The sequence below is a fragment of the Stegostoma tigrinum genome, chromosome 2, assembly GCF_030684315.1.
Source record: "Stegostoma tigrinum isolate sSteTig4 chromosome 2, sSteTig4.hap1, whole genome shotgun sequence".
In the NCBI taxonomy this organism is placed as follows: Eukaryota; Metazoa; Chordata; class Chondrichthyes; order Orectolobiformes; family Stegostomatidae; genus Stegostoma; species Stegostoma tigrinum.
Genome location: NC_081355.1, coordinates 5,757,618 through 5,779,268, shown reverse-complemented (window position 1 = coordinate 5,779,268; position 21,651 = coordinate 5,757,618). Strand labels below are relative to the sequence as shown.

Below are 21,651 nucleotides of genomic sequence, written 5' to 3'. Positions count from 1 at the left end.
TCTCTCCGATGAGATTTCCGTTCCAATCTTTCTTCTTGTCCACCAAAGTTAATTTCACTCTGGCTCGTGGGGTTTGACCAGATGTTTGCTGAAACTTATTTCCACAGCCATATCACATTCCTTGGCGACTGCCTCCGGCTCAGACTCATCCCATGTGGATTCCAACTGAAGTTGCATCCCTCATGTTTTGAATCCTCCCAGGATCACAGGTGATGTTCAACATTCCACGGACAGCTGCTCTCGCTGCATCCTCAGATCCACACTCAGTGCCATGCGGCACCACTCTCAACCTTTTTCTCCGACAGCAGCGCATCACACTGGCTCAGGATTGCACCGTGCTGCAGTTCCACTTCAGCCTTCGGCTCATTTGCCACGCTAAAAATAAACTTATTCTGTTCCTTTCAGGTATCAAGGCCCATAGGGGGGATGCAATAAATCAGGTCTACCCATGGCCCTGTGGAACCTTCCTGTCGCCAAACCCCCCCCAAGCCCTGCTCTCTGACTCCATCCCCTCTCCCACCCCCACCTCCTGTCGAGTATTCATCATCCTTCCTAACCTTCAGCTGTCCCATACTGAACGTTCTGTACTCAGCAAAGGCCTCAGCTTCATCCTTATCGAATTTCGGGCATGACATGATGTCAAACTCTTCTTCTGCAGACCCCTTTGCCCAATTCCAACACTGTCCCCCCACCTGGGCCCCTCCCTCTGGCCTTTTACAGCACACGATCTGTTCAAGGATCAACATAGGTTGCCTCAATTTCTCTGCCCCTCCCCTCACCCAATCCAACCTAGCTCCCCCTGAACTGACTGCACTCCATGAGCTTAGATCTTTGTTATTAAGCCTGCCGATAAGGGTGGTGCTGTTGTGGTCTGGCATACTGGCCTCTACATTGCAGAGGCTGAGTGCCAGTTCTCAGATACCTCCTCCTATCCTCCCCAGGACTATGGCACATCAGTCCATTGTATCAGCTCTGGTAACTAACCTCACTTCATCCAGTGATCTCCTCCAGACTCCCTCCGAGCTGATAGTATCCCAGCCCACACAGCTCACTTCTACCTCCTTCCAAACATCCACAAACAGGACTGTTCAGGCAGACTCATTGTTTCAGCCTGCTCCTGCCCCACAGAATTCATCTCTTCCTGTCTTGTCTCAGTCTTCTCTCCCCTGCTCCAGTCCCTGCCCACACACATCTGTGACTCCTCTAATGCTTTACACCAGTTTCTGAATTTCCAGTTTACAGGTTCCAGCCTCTTTATCATGGACGCGCAATCCCTTCACACATACATCCCCCAACAAATGGTCTCAGGGCTTTCAGCTTCTTCCTGGAGCAAAGCCTGAATCATCCCCATCTACCACCACCCTCCTCCATTTGGCTGAGCTTGCCCTCACCCTCAACTTCTCTTTTAACTGCTGTCATTAATTTAAAAATGCTGAGTCACCAAGCAGAGGCTGATAGCCAAGTTCCATACCCTCAACTGTGATCTGGGGTTCATGTCATGCTACATGTGATCCCAGCACACTGTTCTGTATCTGTAAACTCTTTCTTCCTGTCCTGTTTTGACATCATCACCTTGATAATTTGTTATGATCTCTCTACTATAACTAGTTTGTACAGTTTTGGATTATTTATTACTTTGGTTAGACTCCTGACATGCGACTGTTGTTTGTTTCCGGCACCACCTTATTTTTAAATTTGCAACTATCTCTCCACCTCAATTAATTGGATTATAGGTCATCCCTTTGCTTGTTATTCAGCTGCTGGCACATTGCTCACACCGTCGGACACTCTTGGTCACTTGCAGACACTTATTCAGCCTGTTGACACTCTATTCACGCCATTTGTAAGATATTTTGATCTCTGCCTATAAATTCTGTGCCTGTTTGCTTTTCTTCACTTCACCTGATGAAGCAGCAATGCTCCAAAAGCCTGTAATTTCAAATAAACCTGTTGGACTATAACCCTGGCGTTGTGCGATTTCTGACCTTGTCCTTTCCCGTCCAACACCGGCACCTCCACATCACAGCTACTATCCCTAGTAAGTACAATAACAGTTCATTATTGAACTTCAGCTCTGTAATTGAAAAAGACAAACATTTAAGGAATGATTTGTAAGAACAGAGCGTAACATGAAATGCTGTCAATGTGCATCTAAAGAGAATAATCCAACCTCTCACTGTGCTGAAATTGCAGTATATTAACTTTTAATTTATTCTGCTCTTCATATTGCAATTATTCTTCCTGCAAACACAAACTGGATCTATGGACATTTTTAAGAGGAGTATTTTGTAACTCTGATGGCATTGAGAATAATTTACCTCCAATCCATGCCATCTCTACAATGCACTATGCAGAACTTCTTGTATTTAACTCAATCCTTTATCCCTTGCACATTGGTACTAAATGAAGTTCATCAATGAAGCAAATCTGACATGCACAGTGAAAGCAAGGGCCATCACATTATATCCTTGAATCTTTTTCTGTGGTAAATTGATCCTTTGCAAGCAAACTGCACCATTTACTAAGCTTTCTTTTGCATGCCAGCTGTCTAATTTGCAGCATTAAAATGAGAATGTATTATGTGCTTATGGTGAATGAGTATATTTTCACTGAACTAGAACAAAAGATGCAAGTCGGAGAACAAATTTAATTCATTTCTCGATCAGAGTGCAAACATTCAAGAGCTTCTGATACATGGAATATGCAGTGCAGAGACAGGCCATTCAGCCCAATTTGACTGTGTTGACCTTTTACTGCTCCACACAACATCTCCTCAAACTTCCGTTCATCTCACTCTATCAGCATAGCCTTTCATTTCTTTTCTGCCTCAGGTGCGAAACTAACTTTTCCTGTAATGTATAAGGGTTTGAAATGGGCAAGTTCTGGTGATGAGGCATTTTGCCAAATGACTTTAACAGTCTGCTCAGGGAACCATGTGACAGGATCCATCCTCTCCTTTTCCCAAAGTGTCTCAAGGGCACTACAAGCTGACCACTTCCCGACAGACTGTGGTCAAATGTGTTTCTCTTTGCAAATCTCTCCATGAGGGACAGATGATATGGAATGGTCCAACTATCAGGGCATTCCACATAAATGGGGCCTGACTGTCCTTTGCAACACTGGGGACAGCTAGAACCTCAGTACATGGTGATACTTAGTGTGTGTCTGTGTACTGAGGGTCTACACACAGCTGCCAGGATGAGGGCAGCGTTGGATACATCCTCCCCCCCCCACCCTCATAATTTCAGGGGGTTTTTTTACCGAGAGTCCCTGCGGACACAGTCCATCTTTGATCTCCAGATGAAGTGGAAGATGGCTCAAGTGATTGTAGTGGTGTAGACCTGCACCACATGCAAGAACACAAAGAGTAGCTCACATTTATGACCAGGTTTTTACCTGCGATAGATTCACAGTGGTTCTCCCATCTGCCCTGTTTCTGCTTCACCCTAGTAATGCACTCCTCCTATGCTGCTTGCACATGCTGCAGCCCTTCCAAACCAGCATCTTCAGGTAATCTGTCCCAATGGTGAAGGGATTAAAGGATCGTTTGACCCAGTTCCTAAAGAGCATGGCCTCATTCTTTCCTCAATTTATCTTGGCCCTGATGCCAGTTCCAAATGCTCGTGAGTCTATGCACTGACTACAGAGCCAAGCAGAAAACGGCGTGGTTGCCAGTCATTTTCCCTCTAGGGTTTAAGTTGTGTTCGGGCATGGTCTTAAAGAAGTTGTAAATTGCAACAACCAAACTATGCACACCCAGTTTAACAGAAGAAGAGTCACTGGATTCAACATGTTTACTCTGCTTTCTCTCTCCGCAGATGCTGCCAGGCCTGCTGAGTCTCTCCAGCAATTTCTGTTTCTGATTTCCAGCATCCTCAGTTCTTTGGTGTTTTCATCTAGTGTTACAGTGAACGTTGGTCACAGATCGTAAATGGCAGTTGATTTTTACTTACATAAAGATGTGACCACATACTTACCCCTTCATATATGGCAGAGGTGTCAGGCACTCTTACTTATCTAAAGGAGGAAGTGGTATGCTAAGTGCAACTTCCAACATTCACACTCAATCAGCATTTCATTTTCAACTTTATTGTGGTGGTAATCATTCAGGGTTTTGTGTCTGGATTTAATTGAGAATGCATAATTAAGGTTAGCTGGAAATATGAACAGCATTGATGCAACAAAACCAAAAGTCAAAATCCCTCTGTTCCAGCAATAATGTTAGGTAACTGACCTTTATACAATGTTCACTGATGAAGTGGAGTGGCAGGTGGACAGTTTAATTTATCCCCTTTTGCATCCTGCTATTTACTGTTCTGTCCATAGACTGAAACTATAAACAACAAAAGCGTGCATGTGTTAGATATGCCACAAAATCAGCTTCCATCTGCATGGGAATTTTTTACCAAAAATATACTTTAGATTTAGATTTTACTGTCACATGTACTCAAGTACAGGGATACAGTGAAAAGTGTATAACACTACCACACACAGCATCATCTTAGGTACAAAGGTACCGAGGCACAAAGTAGTAAAAGAGAGGAACAAAGTTAAAAAGTTAAACATTACAGACCTTCACAGAACAAGCAAAAAAAATTAAGGTAATAGTTAACAGTAAAGTCCTCCTTAACATAACCTAGAAAATAAAGGAATAAAGTTAAAAGTTCAACAACCTTTCTTGAGTGTTAAGCCGTGCTGGGTCCCAATCTCGTCCGCTCAGCTCACTCTCCAGGAAATCTCAGCTGCGGTGTTGCCGCTGCAGATACTGAGGGCCTTGGACTGACTGCTCGTTCTGGACTCCCCGATTGTTGGAAACATCCTTCCTCGGTCTGCCCTGTTTAGTCCTGTTAGCATTTTATACGTTTTTACTGCATGGATAAGCACAAAAGAAAAACGAGGAGGAAAAAAAATGTTAGCAGGTCAGGCAGCATCTGAGGAAAGAAGTAGAACAAATGGATAGGGTTGGTAAACATTCATACAGCTCTAGGGGTGCACACATTTGCCGGCCTCTCAGTGTGCAGAAGCTGAAAGCGGTTTGATAAGCATCCTTCCCCCACCGTACATCTGTTACAGTTACCCCAAGCTTTAATATGGCAGTCTACAAAACTCAGCTGTTGACATTTGGTTGTACTTGAAGATCAGCAGATTTACATACACAGGGTTGACAGTAAGAAGAAATGGTGATGTAGATGTGGGTTTTCATTTTTAACAGATTACAAAGAATGTATGACGCTTATTTCGGACTATGTGACACTTGTTTCTGATGCACTTTAGCACCATTTTGGTTGAAAGCAAGCTATATTGGTTGAAAGATCCAGTCAACTAAGTGAGAGATTGAGATCCCTGAACAATGCTGACTGAGTGAAAGAATTATCATAAGAAGAGCGAATGAACTACTCATAGCTTTCTGGCTTAAATTGTCCCACTTACTCCCCTTCTGCTCGGAGAGACCATTATTTGAGAAAAAAAGGCAACATAATATACAATTAGATGTGGCTGTAATGTGAATGTGCCTTTGTTGACTTGGAGGTTGATTTGTTGTTGGTATATGTTAGGAGAGCCTGGAGCCAAATTTAATCATTCAGTACAGTGCACGCATGTTGACATGTAATTTTCCGAATGGTTGCTTCAACAAAAGAAAACAACACATTAAGAAACATTAAGAACACACCACTGTTCCAACATTCTCACATTCCAAACACTTAATCTGCTCTATCAGCACCCTTTCACCCCCAGAACTTCAAATGTATCCCCTCCCCATTGCATAAATGCTACCCCCTCCATACTTCACGTCAGCTCTGATGATCAGTCATTGAGCCCTACAGCACGGAAACAGGCCCTTCGGCCCATAACTGGTTGATGCTGACCAAAATGTCCATCCACTCTAATCCCATTTCCCTGCACTTGGCCTATATCCTTCTAAATCTTTCCTACGCATGTATTCATTCAAATGCCTTTTAAATGTTGTTAATGTACCCACTTTAACTGCCTCTGCTGGCAGCTTATTTCATATGCGTACCACCCTCTGTGTAAAAAAGCTGCCCCTCAGGTTCCCATGTATTCTTTCCCCTCGTACCCTAAACTTGATACCCTCTAGTCCTCAACTGCCCAAACCTGGGATAATGACTGAGTGTATTCACCCTATCCATGCCTCTCATGATCTTATACACTTCGATAAGATCCCTCCTCAGTCTCCTACACTGTAAAGAAAAAAAGTCCTAGCTTTCCAACCTCTCCATTAAACTCAGTCCCTTGAGACCTGGCAACATCCTTACAATTTTTTTCTGCACTCTTTCCAGTTTAACAACATCCTTTCTATACCAAAACTGAACACAATCTAAGTGCAGCCTCACTAACATCCTGTACAACTGCAACGTACGTTCCCAACTTCTATACTCGGTGCCCTGACTGATGAAGGCCAGCGCTAAAAGCCTTCTTCACTGCCCCGTCTGCCTGTGACTACTTTCAGAGAACTGAGCACCTGAGCTCCAAGGTTCCTCGGTTCCACTAAGCTCCTTAAGGCCCGACCATTCACCATTCATCTGCACTCAAAACGTTAGTTTGCTCTCTCTCCACAGATGCTGCCTGACTTGCTGTGGTTTCCAGCATTTTTTGTTTTCAGGACAGATTCCAGCATCTGCAGTCATTTGCTCCTACATTAAAATATAAATTTAGATCTTAAAGTTAGACATTTCTAAAAAGAAAGGATTTGCATTCATATAGCACCTTTCAAGATCGCAGGACATTCCAAAGTACTTAACAGGTGGCCACATTTGTAATGTCGGAAATGTGACATGTCTGTGCACAGCAACATCCTGCGAACAGCAGTGTGTTGGTGAAAAGATGTTGTTTGCAGGATAAAGTTGTGGTGAGAAGCTCTTCCCTGTTTTTCCTCTAAAGGACACCATGATGTCCTCAGCATCCCCCGAAGAGGCCAGACATCGAACAAGGCAGCCTGGATACTGGGTTTAATCCTCGACTGTGATTTGAACATTGTGTCTGACCCAGAGACGTGTGAGCCAAAACCCAATCCTTTAAATTTTCTTCAAGCCCAAGAACTAAGTACCATCCTGTTTTATAGGAATATATGTGGGAGTCCTAGCGAGTGAATCCAGTGGTGAACATAAGCCTAGTGTAATCGGTGTCACAGTGTTCACATTTTAACACTCAGTGACAACAATAGAAATGAGCACTGTAATGAACAACAAATATCCTTAGGATCCTTCCTCCGCCCAGTGTGATCAATCAATGAAGAGAACAAGGTTTAAAAACAATACGTTTGCAAGTCTCGATTTGCTGCAGTGAGCAAAAGTTCTGTTTGGAACTGAACTGAATTGCACAATTCAGCTCATCGAAGCGCTCTTGGTGAAATCAAGTCAGAGCCCACTGTTTCTGGTGATATTTGAGGAAGGGCCTGTTGCAACATTGTACATCTCTGATGTGACAATTAAACATACATCATTGGGGTTTCTCAGAATGCCTATGCTGACTGTTTCATTCTCATGGGTAATGATGGGATTGTAAATCCCTTTGTGGGATAATAATACAGGCACCTGTGAAGGTGCAAACAAAACAAAAAATCACAGATTTGACACAAGTCTTATCGGGAATGACAAAACAAACTGGAGTTCTTGCATCAGATTGGAATCCTAAGAAGAAGCCATTCAAATGCAGTAAGTTAGGTGCAGGGAAAATGGGCTGAACTTCACAGGAACAGCCTGAAGAGAGGAGGTCACCGGCAGCAGGACCCAACGTATGTTATTCATGGCAGTGGTCAATTTCAAGTCCACTGCCAGGGCTGCCATCCAATTAAGACAGGGCAGACTGCTTTCGTGCAAGTGCCGAACCCATCAGAGAGCCAACTGCTCAGTGGTGCCACTGCTAGTGATGGCCAGTGCTGGGGTTGCAGCTGCAAGGCGAGTGTGTGTTAATAGCTGGGAGCCCTGGAAGTGGTGGTAGGAGAGGGGGACATTGGGAGGAGGGGTTTGCTGAGGCAGGGGTAATTTGGGGGCCAAATAGAATGGGGCCCCTACCCTAATGCAGTCTGGAAGACAGCCAGGTTTTAATCCCCACACACAGGCAGGGCCCTTCCACACTCCAAACCCTAATAACGGGAAAACTGCACTGGCAGGAAGAAACCCTGAATTTGCCACTTTTGCGCCTCAATTGGGTTCGAGGCTAGAGGTCATTCTGTCACCTTTTCTGCTGTTGGTAAAATGGCACAGTGTTGGGATTGTAAGATAACAAAGTGTGAAGTTGGATGAACACAGCAGGCCAAGCAGCATCTCAGGAGCACAAAAGCTGTCAGGCGCTGGTCCTTGAGCCCTTCCTGCAGTAACTCAGCAACCTGGCCACCTTCTAACCCACAGCTAAAGGGGTCTGTGAAAAATCTGACCAATGATTCAATTTTCATGAGAAGTCAGAATTAGGGGATGGTAAATAGACGATAGGTGCAAATAAGTCCAGCAGGAAATTCAGGAGAAACATTTTTACTGCAAGAGTGGTCAGAATGTGGAACTTGCTACAGAGGGTACTAATTGAGGAAATAGCATGGGGGTATTTCTGGGGGAAGCAAGGTGAGTACAGCAGTGTGAACAGGATGGAAGGATCTGTTTCTGAGGTGAGAGGAAGGAGTTGAAACAAAGTCAAGGGAAGTACAAATCTCTTAGGCCAATTGGCTGCTTCTGAGCTGCAGACTTGCTGTAACTACACAACAAGGAGGTTAAAAATAAACAGGTTTCTATCAGATTAATCTTTATTTTGTCCAGCCCTTCAAGGTCCACACACTAGTTGCTGACCCTGATCACATGGAGAGATCAGCCCAGAATCAGACCATGCAGACTAAGATCGGTCAGTGGTGGTCAATATGCTTCATCCAACTTCTTGCTGGCATCCTGCATTTGACCCTGTAAGGAAAAGACACATCCCCATTTTTACAGTACCTTTCATCACTGGGCAGCCAAAAGCACTTGAGTAATTTTAAGTGTAGTCACTGTTGTAATGTAGGCAGCTTGTGTACAGCAGTCTCTCATGAAATGTAATGTGACAACAACCAGACAACCTGCTCTGATTGTGTTGTTTGAGGGATAAATATTGTCCACGACACCTGGCAGAGTGCCTTCCTCTTCTTCAAAACAGCACCATGGGACCTTTTGTGCCTCAGCTTAGAGCATGCACAGACAAGGCAGCACTCCCTCAAGTACTACACCAGAGTATTAACCTATCCCTTCAAACTCAAGTCCTGACAGAGTATTTAAACCACAACTTGAAAGCATAGACCCAAGAGTGTTGTCCACTGACCCAGAACACATCAGTGTGACTCCTATTTCCCCTCATGCATTTATGCAGCGCCCCCCATTAAATGCTTAGTCTGCCCATCGAACAAGGAGCAGGGAAAGAATATTTGATATGAGGCCTGATATAAATGGAAGAATGAGTTTACAGAATTTATCATTTCATACAGTTGGTTGTATCTTATAACTCATAGCTTTATGTTAGGGCAGGGGATAATTTGGAGTCGGGTAGTGAGGGCTGTAAATTTCAACATCTTTGAATATTTCTTGAAAATGTACAATAAGTTTGTGCTTACGGTTGTGGTTGCATTTCTGAAAACCCCAACTTTAAGTGAAACACCTTCAAGTAGAGCACGGTTTCCCATAGCAATCAATGTTAATGCCAGAGTTAAGTTCCTGCAAACATTTCTTGCCTGGAAAAAGCAATGCACAAGCTGAATTACTGTACCGAACATGTGCAGCGCTGGGCATTCTTAGTTAAGATGTGGCAATAAAAAGAAATCACTGAATATGACAGAAATACTGTGTAAATTCATAGTAGGCATCACTCACCAGTTTCAGCCACTCAGGATTAACTTGCTTTTGCTGAGCTGATGGGTTCTGAGATGGTTGATTTTTCAATGTGCAATCTGTAGACTCTTCCTCCTGTGGTTCGATGCTGCTTCACAAGTTAATGGCTCTGTGTGTTTCTGCCTTCCCAAATGAACCTGTCTCCATTTGGGGGCTGGTAACCGTAGCTGCTGGAGATGTTTCGGATCTTCAGAAATGCTTGTGGGCATTCCTAAAGCATGTCAGTGGAGGTGAGTTTGAATCATGCTATGCCTCAATGCTGGGGGTTTTGATTGGAGTAAACCTTACTGTTGCACTGCCTGTCTTACCACTGGAATTTGAAGATCTTTAGAAGACTACACTACTTTTTAATTTCAGGCAGTATGCAGCAGCTAGATTCCTACTGGAGGAAATAGGAATAGCTGGCATCACAAACAGGCTTGAAAAGTTTATGTATGGATAAGACCATAAGATGTAGGAGCCATTCAGCCTGCTGAGTCTGCTCTTTCATTCAGTGAGATCATGGCTGATCCGATAATCCTTCATTTCACTTTCCTGCAATTTCCCTATAGCCCTTGATTCCATTACATGTTAAAAATATGCCCACCTCAGGCCTGAATATACTTAAGGACCCAGCCTCAACAGCCCTCTGTAGTAAAGAATACGACAGACTGACTACCCTCTGTGAGAAGAAGTTCCTCTTCATCTTTGTCTTAACTGCGCAACCCTTCATTCTGAGATTATGCCATCTGGTCAATAAGAGGAAACAGACTTTCCACATCTCCCCCATCAAGTTCCCCAAGAGTCTTACGTGTTTCAACAAGATCATCTCTCATTCTTCTAAATTCCAAAGAATACAGGCCCAAACTTCTCTTCCCGTAAGACAGTCCCTCCTGAAGAGGTCACATTTATTCTATCCTGCAGATCTTGTAGTAGTTAATGGTATCATTGATTCCTTGGTTTGCTCTTGAACTGCACTGTCTGTTTGGGTCGTTGGCTGTGAAGATTTCCATCACTTCATCCAGGAGTTGGAAGGCTCTTGACAGTTGTTTCTTTGACAAACTCAGGTGGATGGCAGTGCTTCACTGCTTTTCTTTCCAGCTTGTTTACTCACTAGCAGCATTAAGCTCTCAACACTCCGCTCTGTGGAATGTAATCAATTCCTCTACTTCAGCCTCACCCATTTTGAAAAGGTCCTGTTTCCACGCTGAAGCTCAGGGACAGTATCGTGAGATCGTTCTTGTTCACTCAGGCCACAATATCCACCACAGCATTGTGACTTCATCCCATCCATCAGTGATATTGTTGATGCCCTTGAGGATGTTGTATCTGTGTCAAACTTAGCTGATGGAGCAGTCTCACCAGATGACACCTTTTTATTTCTTTCTTTTATGGGATGTGGACATTATAGCTAGGCCAGCATTTATTGTCCACCCCTAATTTCCCAGAGGGCTGTTAAGAGTCAAACACATTGCTAAGGATCAGAAGTCACATGCAGGCCAGGCCAGTTACAGATGACAGAATCCCGTCACTCAGGGGCATTAATGAGTCAGGTGGTTCTTTCTAACAATCAGCAATGGTTTTACAGTCATTATTCGACTCTTTATTGCACATTTTCAACTCTACGGCTGGTGTCAAACCTGGGAACTCTGGGCTTGTGAAAATACCACTAGGCCATCACCTCCTGTTGATGTGCTGAGAAGATAGTCAGCCTGGAGTTTCGTCATTACTCTCTGCTCCACAGGCTGACTTGTTGGGAAAGCACCTTCACATTATCAAAGACTTCATCGAGGCCAGTGAGATGACCAAGGCAACTACCCAAAAGGGGCGACATTTTGAAGCCAAGCTTCTTTTTTCTGTGCCATAACATATGATCCAAACAGGGACAGCACAGAGAGAACCATTCCTGAAAGGCTGCCCCAACCAAGCCCAGACTTTCTTATTTCAGCACCAAGTGCCATGCAGACAGTGTGCAATGCCCTGAGTATCTCCCAGTGGTGCAGTCACAGAACAATGTCCCTCTTCTCCAACACAGACACATTGGGCTGAGTAACTTCCCAAATGTCTTCTGGACCATTCTGAGCTCACCTTCCCACTCCCAAGTGTATCGCTAATGTTCATTAACTCTTAGGCGCTTGATGTATGACATCGGCTGGGAGTTGCAGTGGGAGGGTAGCATTTCAAGAAGCTGGAGCCAGGTCAGGAGAAGAAGCAACACACATAAGGATCAAAGGTTCATTCAATAATACACCGCTAATGTAGAATGTACACATTCTGACATTTCTTTCTCTCGTTATACACAGAACAGATAATATAGGAAATAATATGAAACGATTTTACATACTTTATCTTGATCTTTGGAGCTCGGTACAGCATCTTATGTGCATCTCAGGTGCAAATGCATCAGTCCAATATCGTTTTAATGCAATGTTCTTTCTTGCACAAGTGGACAACCCCATGGGAGCATTTTCTTTTGTTTTCTTAACAAGGCATGTTTAAAACCGAAACACGAATGTATTCCTGTATTTCAAGCATGAAATCGAAGTGGACTATAAAATGGATATCAGTCCGCAGCAGCCAGCTGACCTCCCGGAGTTGGGGAAGGAAGCGAGGTTTGCAACCTTTTAAACAGTGGCTTTTCCTGGGGCGTTTGCAATAACCAAGCGTTGAAATTGGGACTGGATGTGTATTTATCGTTTGCAAAGCATGCGTTCTTATTAGTTCTAATTCACAGTCCAGAATGCAAATCTTAGGTAACAGCTCAGCTACAAACTGGGAAATAAACACTACATGCATTCAAGGAATTGTCTGCAAATTGATCTCAGTTGTATTATAAATGTGTCCTTTCTGAATACGGTTACCTGTTCAGGAACCGAGCTGTCAATCATGAGCAGCTCCTCCTGCCAGTGGCCTGTCAATCAAAGAGGAACAATGAGCGTCCCTCACCTGCATCAGCTGGCTCTCCCTGGGAGGATGGCGCGGAGCCGTCTGGGAGTTGAAGTCCTCTTCTCCTGTTGATCAAGGGGGCGGAGCCAGCCTCGGAACTACAATTCCCGGCGTGTCCCGCGAACCCCCCTCTCAAGAGCGACATGTAGGCGAGCTCTGGGCGAGGGAGCTGCCAGACAAGTGGAGCTAGAGCGGCGGAGCAGACAGCTTGGACGGCAGGCTGCTGCACCAGCTAGGAGCAGACAGACAGCAATTTCCACAGAGGTGTGGTGCAAAAATTGCAGAGCAATCGGGCGTGAGAGAAAACACAAGCAAATAGAGAAGCATTCACTCATCAGAGAATTTTCAATCAGTGAAAATACCCCCAAGCTTGCTAGTTGAATCAGCGCTTGTTGAAGGTATTTGTTTATGTTTTTGTTCTCTGGACGATTTCTTTTGGGAGGATTGCATGTTTGCTTCTTGCTGCAACAGCAAAGCAGGGGAGCTGTCAGTGACTTGTGTTGCTGCACTGGGAGTAGATGCAATGTGCTGGTGGTACTCTGTAAGCTGCAGGCTCAGTTCACGACGGAAGGGAGGGTGGGGGTAGTTCATGGGGACATTTTGCACTTTGCAAAAGAACAGGGTCGCCGACCCAAAAAATTGTAACTTCTGAATGAAAATACGGAGCTGTGGGGCGGGCGTTATTGACGTGCACTGCTATTAAATCCTCTGCAGCCCAGTGTTGCTCAGATAAAGAGAATTGCGAGCAGGAGATGGGGTTTATTGGGGGGGGGGGGAAGCACAAGTATAATTGGCCGAGTGGTCTTCTGCTCTGCAATGTGGAATAATGTAACCAACACCAAAACAAAAACCAGGCGATACACCCATTTCTCACGATGTGATGCCTTGAATACTTTAATTTGAGGTGATCAATAAGAGTTTATTTGCTCCGCAAAACAATACTTAGGGACCGACAAGTGGGTCAGCTTCAGATGAAAACAGCAGCCTTGGCATTACCTAATCTCGTTGCCCTTGTTTTATTTTTCTCTGCATATTTAGCGAAGGTTTTTTTTGGAGATGTTATCAGGTGCAGAGGGAACATCCAACAGAGAGAGCAGCGTGCTGATTTTGGATCTGAAATGTCTGCAATAACGAAGCTGTTTGGTCAAAGCAGAGGGTCCAAACGGCTGGGAAAATTCCTATCTGTATCATTTGAAGACCCCTTTAATTAGCGCATCGCATAAACCGGACCCGTGACTCTGGAACCAGTGCCGTGTGGGAAAGTAACAGTATCTGCATGTTAGAGCGGAGATTTGCGAATTTTTTTCATTGTTTCGCACAGCGAGATTCAACATTTGCTTCCTCGCGGTTTAAAACAAAAAGTCTCGTATTTATGTTGTCTGGATATTTTCGTGGGATTAAAAATAACAGTTTAATATTCGCTTTAAATGCGGGCAGTGTGGGACACTTCGTAGACAAAGCATTTGGGTTGTGGAGCTCCATTCAGGCTGTACTGTGCCAAAGAGAGCATTTTGTAACAGAACTTCATTCAGGCAGTGGGTTTGAGGACACTACGGATCTAATAGGGGCAATTTTGATTTACTTGGCTTCTTAAAAAAAGAGCTTTTGTTTGGGTTACCATAAATAATAATTTCAGTTGTTTGCAATTGTTATTGTTTGAGCATTTTTAAACAAAAAAAACCCAACTTGCTATAGGAGGAATATGTCATTTTGCTTATTCTGTCTCCAGGCATTTTAGCACCAAACTCTCACCCACCTGCACCCTTCCTAACACCACCTGTCTATAATTTACCCAGAGTAATAAATGGATGGGTTATGTAGGGACATTGACTTTGACAGGTCAAGCACTCGTCACAGGAGAATTCTTGGAACATAGGATCGACAAAACAATTGCAGCACACAAGGAGGGTTTTAAGCCCATTGTGTCAGTGCTGTTGCTCCCTGCAAAAGCCACTTGGACAGTCACACTCCTGGCCTGCAGTTTTATTTTTGCTTCCCAAAAACCTCTTGCTGCCACCAGCCTCCTGTGCTGTTGAGACAAATAATAATGGGAGTGTGTTAATGGATGATGTGAGGTTGCGGTGGTTAAGTAATCTTTGTTCAGTGGTAGCATTCTCATCTGTCGACCACAAAGACTGACACTCGGGTGTTACACTGAGGGAGTGCTGCACTGTTGGGGATACTGTCTCTTGTATGTTAACCCAAGGCCCTGCCTTCCCTCGACCTCAAAGACCCAGTGACACTATTCAAAGTGAAGTCAAGCTGGCTCAGCAAATAACTGTCTCTCAAACTGTGTCATAGATTATCTGGCCATTTATTTCATTTTTGTTTGTGGGAGCTTGCTGAGCACAATTTGCCTGCTCAGTTTGAGTGCAGTGCAGCAGTGACTTTCCAAATAACGCTTCCTTACCTTGGTCTCCTGAAGCTCTGCAAGGTAGCGATGTAGTTCTGAACCGAAATAACTGCAGATGTTGTAAATCAGGAACAAAAACAAAGTTGCTTGAAACACTCAGCAGGTCTGGCAGCATCTGTGAAGGAGAAAACAGAGTTAACGTTTTGGGTTTGGTGACCCTCAGAACAGTTCTTTTCCAGCAGTGATTCAAGTCTGTCTTTGGAGTCTTTGCAATGCATTTGTGACACTAATCTCTGTTTATTGTAGGACAAATAAGCCACATGTTGGAGAGAAATGTTAAATATTTCTCTGAACAACTGTAAATTAATTCAGCAGCAAACAGAATGGCTCCAACTGTGAAATATGTTCACTTGCCACAGTTTGAATGACCACCAACCCAGAATTCACAAAGTAATGTATGCAAAATCTTTAACCTTGCCTCCTGTGACGGGAGAATTATGGTTGATGTGTAATAATTGTCTACATATCCTTCCGCAAAAAAAGCTTCAAACTTGTGTAATACTCTTCCTCTGGACAGGAAACTACATTCTACTGACAGCAATCTTTTCACTCACGCAGGGACCCAAATGGAAATATGCCAAAGTGCAGAGATATTTGTTGAGTTGTTTGGACTAGGCACACGTTGCATTCTTTGTCGCTGTAGTCCCTTGATACAAATACATTATTCCTATTTGAGAGGATGTTCAAACAGATTTCTTCTTCAAGATTGGACAAGGAACTGGCAGATTGAAATATAACTTGCGAAAATGTGAAGTTTTCTAATTCGTCAATCAGAATAAAAAGGAGCAAGTTGATGATGAGAGATTGAAGACCTCTGAGTTTCAGAGGGACCTGGATATCCTAGTGCACGAATCTCAACAAAATAGTATGTAGGCACAATAAGTAATTAGGAAAACTTACAATGTTATTGTTTGTTGTGTGTGGAATTGAGTACAAAAGTAGGGACGTAATGTTGCAGTTATGATAGGTATTGGTGAGACAATGTGTGAGGTACCATACCAAGAGTCAGGGTGACTCCTTTTCATTTTTAGTTCTTTCTTGTTGAGACATGCCAGAGTCCTTGGGTAATATTCTGGGGATCCAGATTTGAATCCTGCCATGGTTGATGGTGGAATATGGATTCAAAGACAAAATATCTGGAATTAAGAGTATAGCAGTGACCATGAGGCCGTTGTCAATTGTTAGAAAAAACTCATCTGGTTCCCTCATGTCCCTACCTGATCTGGTCTACTTGTGAGTCCAGACCCACAGCAGTGTAGTCGACTGAACAATTAGGGTTGGGCAGTAAATGCTGGCCTTGCGGATGAAACTCACATCCTGTGAATGAATAAAAGAGACAGTCCAACTGTGATATGCCAACCTGTTACGCTCTATTTTCTCACTTTTACTCACTTCTCTAATACATTCTTTTGTCTTATTGTTTGATGGAACCTGGCAGTCACTGGCAAAGCCAGCTTTTATTGCTTTGATATGAGCAGCTCACAAAAAAAATAAAAGAACGAGAAAATGAATGAGTCAGTTACTTTGCTGCAGATGTGGATTCATATGTAGGCCAGACCAGGTATGGACAGCTGTTACCTCTCTGTAGTTATCAGTTCTGAAGACCAGTCACTGGACTTGAAATGTTAACTCTGTTTTCTTTGAGCAGGCATTGTCAGACCTGCTGAGTTTCTCTGGCAATTTCCCATTTGTTTGTGGCAGTGACCTTCCCTGAAGGGCATTAGTGAGTCATTTGCAACAACAGTAGTTTCATTGTCACTGTTACTTTGTATTCCAGATTTATTAATTGGAATTAAATTTTGTCAGCTGCTGTGGTGGGATTTGACCTTATATCTGCAATATTAATTTGGATCACTTAGTCAATGACATTACCACTAGGCCACTGTTTTCCCATTTAAAAAAGTGAATATACTTTCCACATTTAATGGATAATTTGCTTTAAACTTGTGAAATGAAGTGTTTGGTGACAACTGGGTTTTGGGAGGCATTCAGTACAGCTAAGTATGTTACTATCTGACAGCCAGTACTGGATGAACAGAAATGTTTTCCAATTTAATATAGGGAAGACTGAAGCCATTGTTTTCTAACCTTGCTCCAAACTCTGCTCCCTAATATCTGTTTCCCCTGGCAACAGTGCGAAATTAAGCCACTCTATTTGTCACGGTTGCTGTTTAAATGAAGTTCCAATCTCAAATTCACACCTTCATTGAGACCGCCTCCATGGCATCAGCTGACTTCACCCCAGTATTGGCTTATCAGTGCTGAAGCGCTCTCAGTGCCTTTATTAACTCGAGGCTGTTCCAGTTACTGCTGGTTGGACTCCCACATTCGACCTTCTGTAGGTCGGCTCCCACATTTGACATTCTGTAGGTCGGCTCCCACATTTGACATTCTGTAGGTCGGCTCCCACATTTGACATTCTGTAGGTCGGCTCCCACATTCGACATTCTGTACGTTGGCTCCCACATACGACATTCTGTAGACTTTAGGCCCCATACTTGCTCTGAGCTACGTTGGCTCCCAGTCAAGCAAATCATGATTTTAAGGTTTCCGTTCTTGTTTCCAAATCCATGGCCTCACTCCTCTGTTATCTGTAATGTCCTTAAGCCTCACACCCTTCTGAGATTTGTGCACTCCTCTAATTCTAGCCTCTTGAGTATCCGTAATTTTAATCACAGTATCATTGTAGCCACTCCCTCAGTTAGCCAAGGCCCAGACTGTGCAATTTCCTCCTAAATTCTCCCTGCATCTTCAAGACATCTAATTAAAACATGCCTCTTTGACCAAGGTTCTGATTTTGTGGCCGGGTGCCATATTTTGTTCAGCGATGGCTCTGTGAAGCAGTGTGTGATGTTTCATCAGGTAAAGGTGCTATTATCAAGGTAGGTTGTTGTTGGCTACCTTTTTCCGGACTAAAAGAGACAAGTTTACAAAGTGGACCAAGGGGTTGTGAGGACAGTTCATAAATACACCCAGCCCATGACCATTTCTTGTTAATGATGAAATTGACTTCAGCCTTATCTTTATTACTGTTCTTTCACAGGGAATGAAAGATATCAACTGGGTGTTTGCCGGAAGTGACAGTGCATTTCACAACGTGTTCCATCCTGAAGAAACGCCTAAAGATTAGAAAAATTTAAAACTAGACAATCAGGACTTCTCAAAGGAGGGAAATAACTTGACACAGGCCAAACTGTTGCTGGAAACCTAGAAATCTCTTTAAAGAGGAGAGACTGCGGCCATTGTGAAAATGGAGACTGTTTCCCAAGATTCCCAAATGGAATGCCAAATTTGTTTTAATTACTACAGCCCACAGCGCCGCCCTAAGCAACTGGACTGCAAACACACTTGCTGCTCTGTCTGCCTTCAGCAGATGAGGAGCAGTCAGAAGGAGCTGATGTGTCCCTGGTGTCGCAGTGTCACCAAGCTGCCCCCCAGTCTGTCTGTGTCCCAGCTGCCTGATGACCCAGAAATCATCACCATCATCAGCATCCCGCACACTTCAGAGCGGACCCCGGTGTTTATCAGGCTCCCGACCAGTGGCTGCTACATGGTCCCTCTGACTGTCACAAAGGAGAATGCCCTTTTGCCAGGAGAAGGCAGCTGTCGACTGTTGCCGGGGAATCAGCGGAAGACTGTAACTGCCGTGCTCGTCCCTGGGGATCAGCAACAGCAGCAGCAACAGATGTCCCGACAGCACCAGATGCCACACGGACCCAGGGAAGATGAGGAAGAGGACGAAGGCCAGGATGGTGTGAAAACGTCCACTTGCTCGGGTGTTTGCACTGTGCTCCTTGTGGCGTGTGTCCTCCTTTTCCTACTTGGCATTGTCCTGCATAACATGTCGTGCATTTCAAAGCGATTCACTGCCATCTCCTGTGGCTGAAACCTCCCGTCGAGCAGTGAAAGGCTTCACTATTTACCCACGTGCAGGACACTGACCAATGGCTGAACTGAAGAATGCGCAGCGTTTAGTCTCTTAAAAAAAATCATTGCCTACAGACCGATTCCGAGAAAGTTGAATAAAAGCATAAAGCCGCAAGAATGAATCATTTGGGAAGTGATTTGCACCTAAGGTGTAATCAGATCTTTCAGCCGCCAAGTGTACTTTGTTGTGGATTTTCATAGGGTTTTGCCTCTGAAGTTAGAAAGTGCACAATTAATAGAAAGTAATTTGATGTATTTCTAAACCGCTATTAACTGTAGCCTTCCTTTTAAGGGGAAATGCAATAAAGTAATCACAGTGTATCGTGAATCCATCTGCTGTTGACTTTGGCATAGACATCAGTTTATGCAGCAAAACCTGGACTATCCTGTCAAAACTTGGACTTTAAATACATTGAGTTGTAGCAATCTCTTGCAGAGGTAAAGCTCACGTTTTGTCACCAGCATCTGGGATTGGATTTAACACAAATGCAATCAACTGAAAACACAGTCATTTTATTTGAATAAATTAGTCATTACTTTTCATTTTCAAATTTGTAAACAGATTGTTGGAATTGAGCTTAATCTAGTTTATAATTTTTCTTTAGATTTGTACATACACGTTGTAACTTTTTTTTAAGTCTTGTACTAATCACCGTGATACATAATCATAAGGAATTACACGAATTTAGACAATTTTGGCCAGTTCTTTGAGAGAGTTTGCGATATTTTTAGATGTCTGTAATGGTAGATTGGGTTGTGATTATCCTTTTTAGCTAGTACAAAGCAGAACCCTAATGATGAATTATTTTAGTTCATAATTGAGTGTATGATTGTTCACCTATTTAGAAGATATATTTGTTATGACCAATTGGACATCATTTTAAATAGAGATGAATTTCAAATTGTGAATTAACATAGAAGCAAAGTCGAATATTTTAATCGATCGAACATACTACGTGTCGAAAGCTGATTGAGGTTTTATATATCTGGGGCTTTCAAGCTGTTTAGGGTTTTTGTATGAATCAGTCAGACTTATTAAAATTACTTGTCTCTGAATGCATAACATTCTAAATTAAGGAAAAAAAGCATTAATTATTTGTCTTTAAAGATGTACTTTAGTGCCCAGTGGTTCAGTGCTAGCTGTTGGAAAGGACTGAATAGTGTTGAAAGTGATTGCAGATGGTGACAAGGAATATCACAAAAACAAACGTTTGGTGATGCTGTTAATATAGAAAGAGAAGGATGATCCCTTATGACTTGAGATGACACAACAGGAAAATGAAATGAGATATTATGGATGGAGCTGGGTCGCAATATTAAGGATGTCCTGTCATGCTCTTTTCAGATTGTGGTTACAGTGTGTTTGTGCACTCTGTTTTAATTTAGATTTTGCCATTTTTCTAGACGAGAAGTTAACCTTCTTATTAATCCAAAATGTTATGGTTCTCTTCTTACAGTTTTGTAAATAGAAATTTGGGACAGGTTTGTGGTGTAAAATACAGAAGTTTCCCTCATATTTATTTTACCAGTTGGAACTATTGAACTATTGTTCATTTAATATTTTCCTTGTTACTTTAGTGCACAGTCTTAATACCCTACTGGGTAACTATACATCGGGATTTAATTAGGTCTGTGCTAGTTCAGTGGATGGAATGGTAGCAAATCTGCTTTCTTACAAGTTCTAAACAGAAGTGGTTGATAGACCTGTATTATGCCTCAACTAATATTCCACAATCACTGCCTGCACATGTTATGAAATGGTTTTAGCCTTTTTTTACAGGGTTATTTGTTTTGCAAATATTTCATTGTGATTAAGCATACTGAGGTGTATGAACTGCCAATGTGTGCACATACCTGTGGTAACCTGCCAAAAGTTGAGTTTTCTTGTTATAAGAGGTGAAGCTTGTTGCTGACTGCTGTGTTGTCTTTGTGCTCTTGTATAAGAACAGACATGCATGGAGTTGCAATAGGGCATTTATTTTCCCCTTGCTGACCCATTTTTTGTGAAGCGGTGTTCCAAACTTGCCTCTTATTTGTAAAATGTTCATTTTTGTTTAATAATGATTGTAAGGAGTGCATTGATCATTAATAGACCACTGTACTGTGACTCTGTTGTCTTAACAACATTACTCGAGAGTTTATAATAAACTTCAATTGACGTCTTCAAGTTTATTTATTCAAGCTGCACACAGAACATCAATTCCTGTAAAATATCATCCCATAAAGTGATTTTCTACTCCTCCAAATATACAAGAAAAAATGACAGTGAAGGATTTCTATTTGCATTTCATTGACTGTCACAATCCGGTGAAATAATGTTTGTTGTGAGGTTTTCGTTTAGAAAAGATGAACTTGTGACGTACAATACCTGCACTAACAGAACTTTTTTCTTTAGGAGCAATTCCGCCATTGTGGATTTGTGTTTTCTGTCCATGCGGCATGCTAGAGAGAAACGAAACACTGACTAAAATGACCTCGTGGTTCCCTACTTTGTACCTAACTGGACAATGAAAATGCACTCTG

At 43.0% G+C, this 21,651-nt stretch overlaps 1 protein-coding gene and 1 long non-coding RNA gene across 6 annotated transcripts; one reads left to right on the top strand and one right to left on the bottom strand.

Annotated features, from left to right (window-relative positions):
- Nucleotides 1-535: 535 nt before the first annotated feature.
- On the bottom strand, nt 536-12,731 carry LOC125466826 (uncharacterized). Of its 3 annotated transcripts, XR_009446832.1 has the most exons (4): nt 9,846-11,265; nt 4,674-4,868; nt 4,235-4,333; nt 536-4,120 (listed from the first exon to the last, which is right to left on the bottom strand). It is a non-coding gene; the product is annotated as an uncharacterized LOC125466826 (long non-coding RNA). The 3 variants fall into 3 exon arrangements; XR_009446831.1 differs by lacking the exon at nt 9,846-11,265 and adding an exon at nt 12,187-12,731 and having other exon boundaries at nt 536-4,333; XR_007250510.2 differs by having other exon boundaries at nt 536-4,333.
- A 198-nt stretch (nt 12,732-12,929) lies between these two features.
- On the top strand, nt 12,930-21,282 carry rnf152 (ring finger protein 152). 3 transcript variants are annotated; one of them, XM_048563673.2, is made up of 3 exons: nt 12,930-13,186; nt 13,827-14,066; nt 18,245-21,282. In XM_048563673.2, the coding sequence occupies exon 3, from the start codon at nt 18,452-18,454 to the stop codon at nt 19,085-19,087; it is 636 nt and encodes a 211-aa protein (XP_048419630.2). In that variant the 5' UTR covers nt 12,930-13,186; nt 13,827-14,066; nt 18,245-18,451; the 3' UTR covers nt 19,088-21,282. The 3 variants fall into 3 exon arrangements, with proteins under 3 accessions (XP_048419630.2, XP_048419612.2, XP_048419621.2); XM_048563655.2 differs by lacking the exon at nt 13,827-14,066; XM_048563664.2 differs by lacking the exons at nt 12,930-13,186; nt 13,827-14,066 and adding an exon at nt 14,087-16,066.
- The last annotated feature ends 369 nt before the right edge of the window (nt 21,283-21,651 follow it).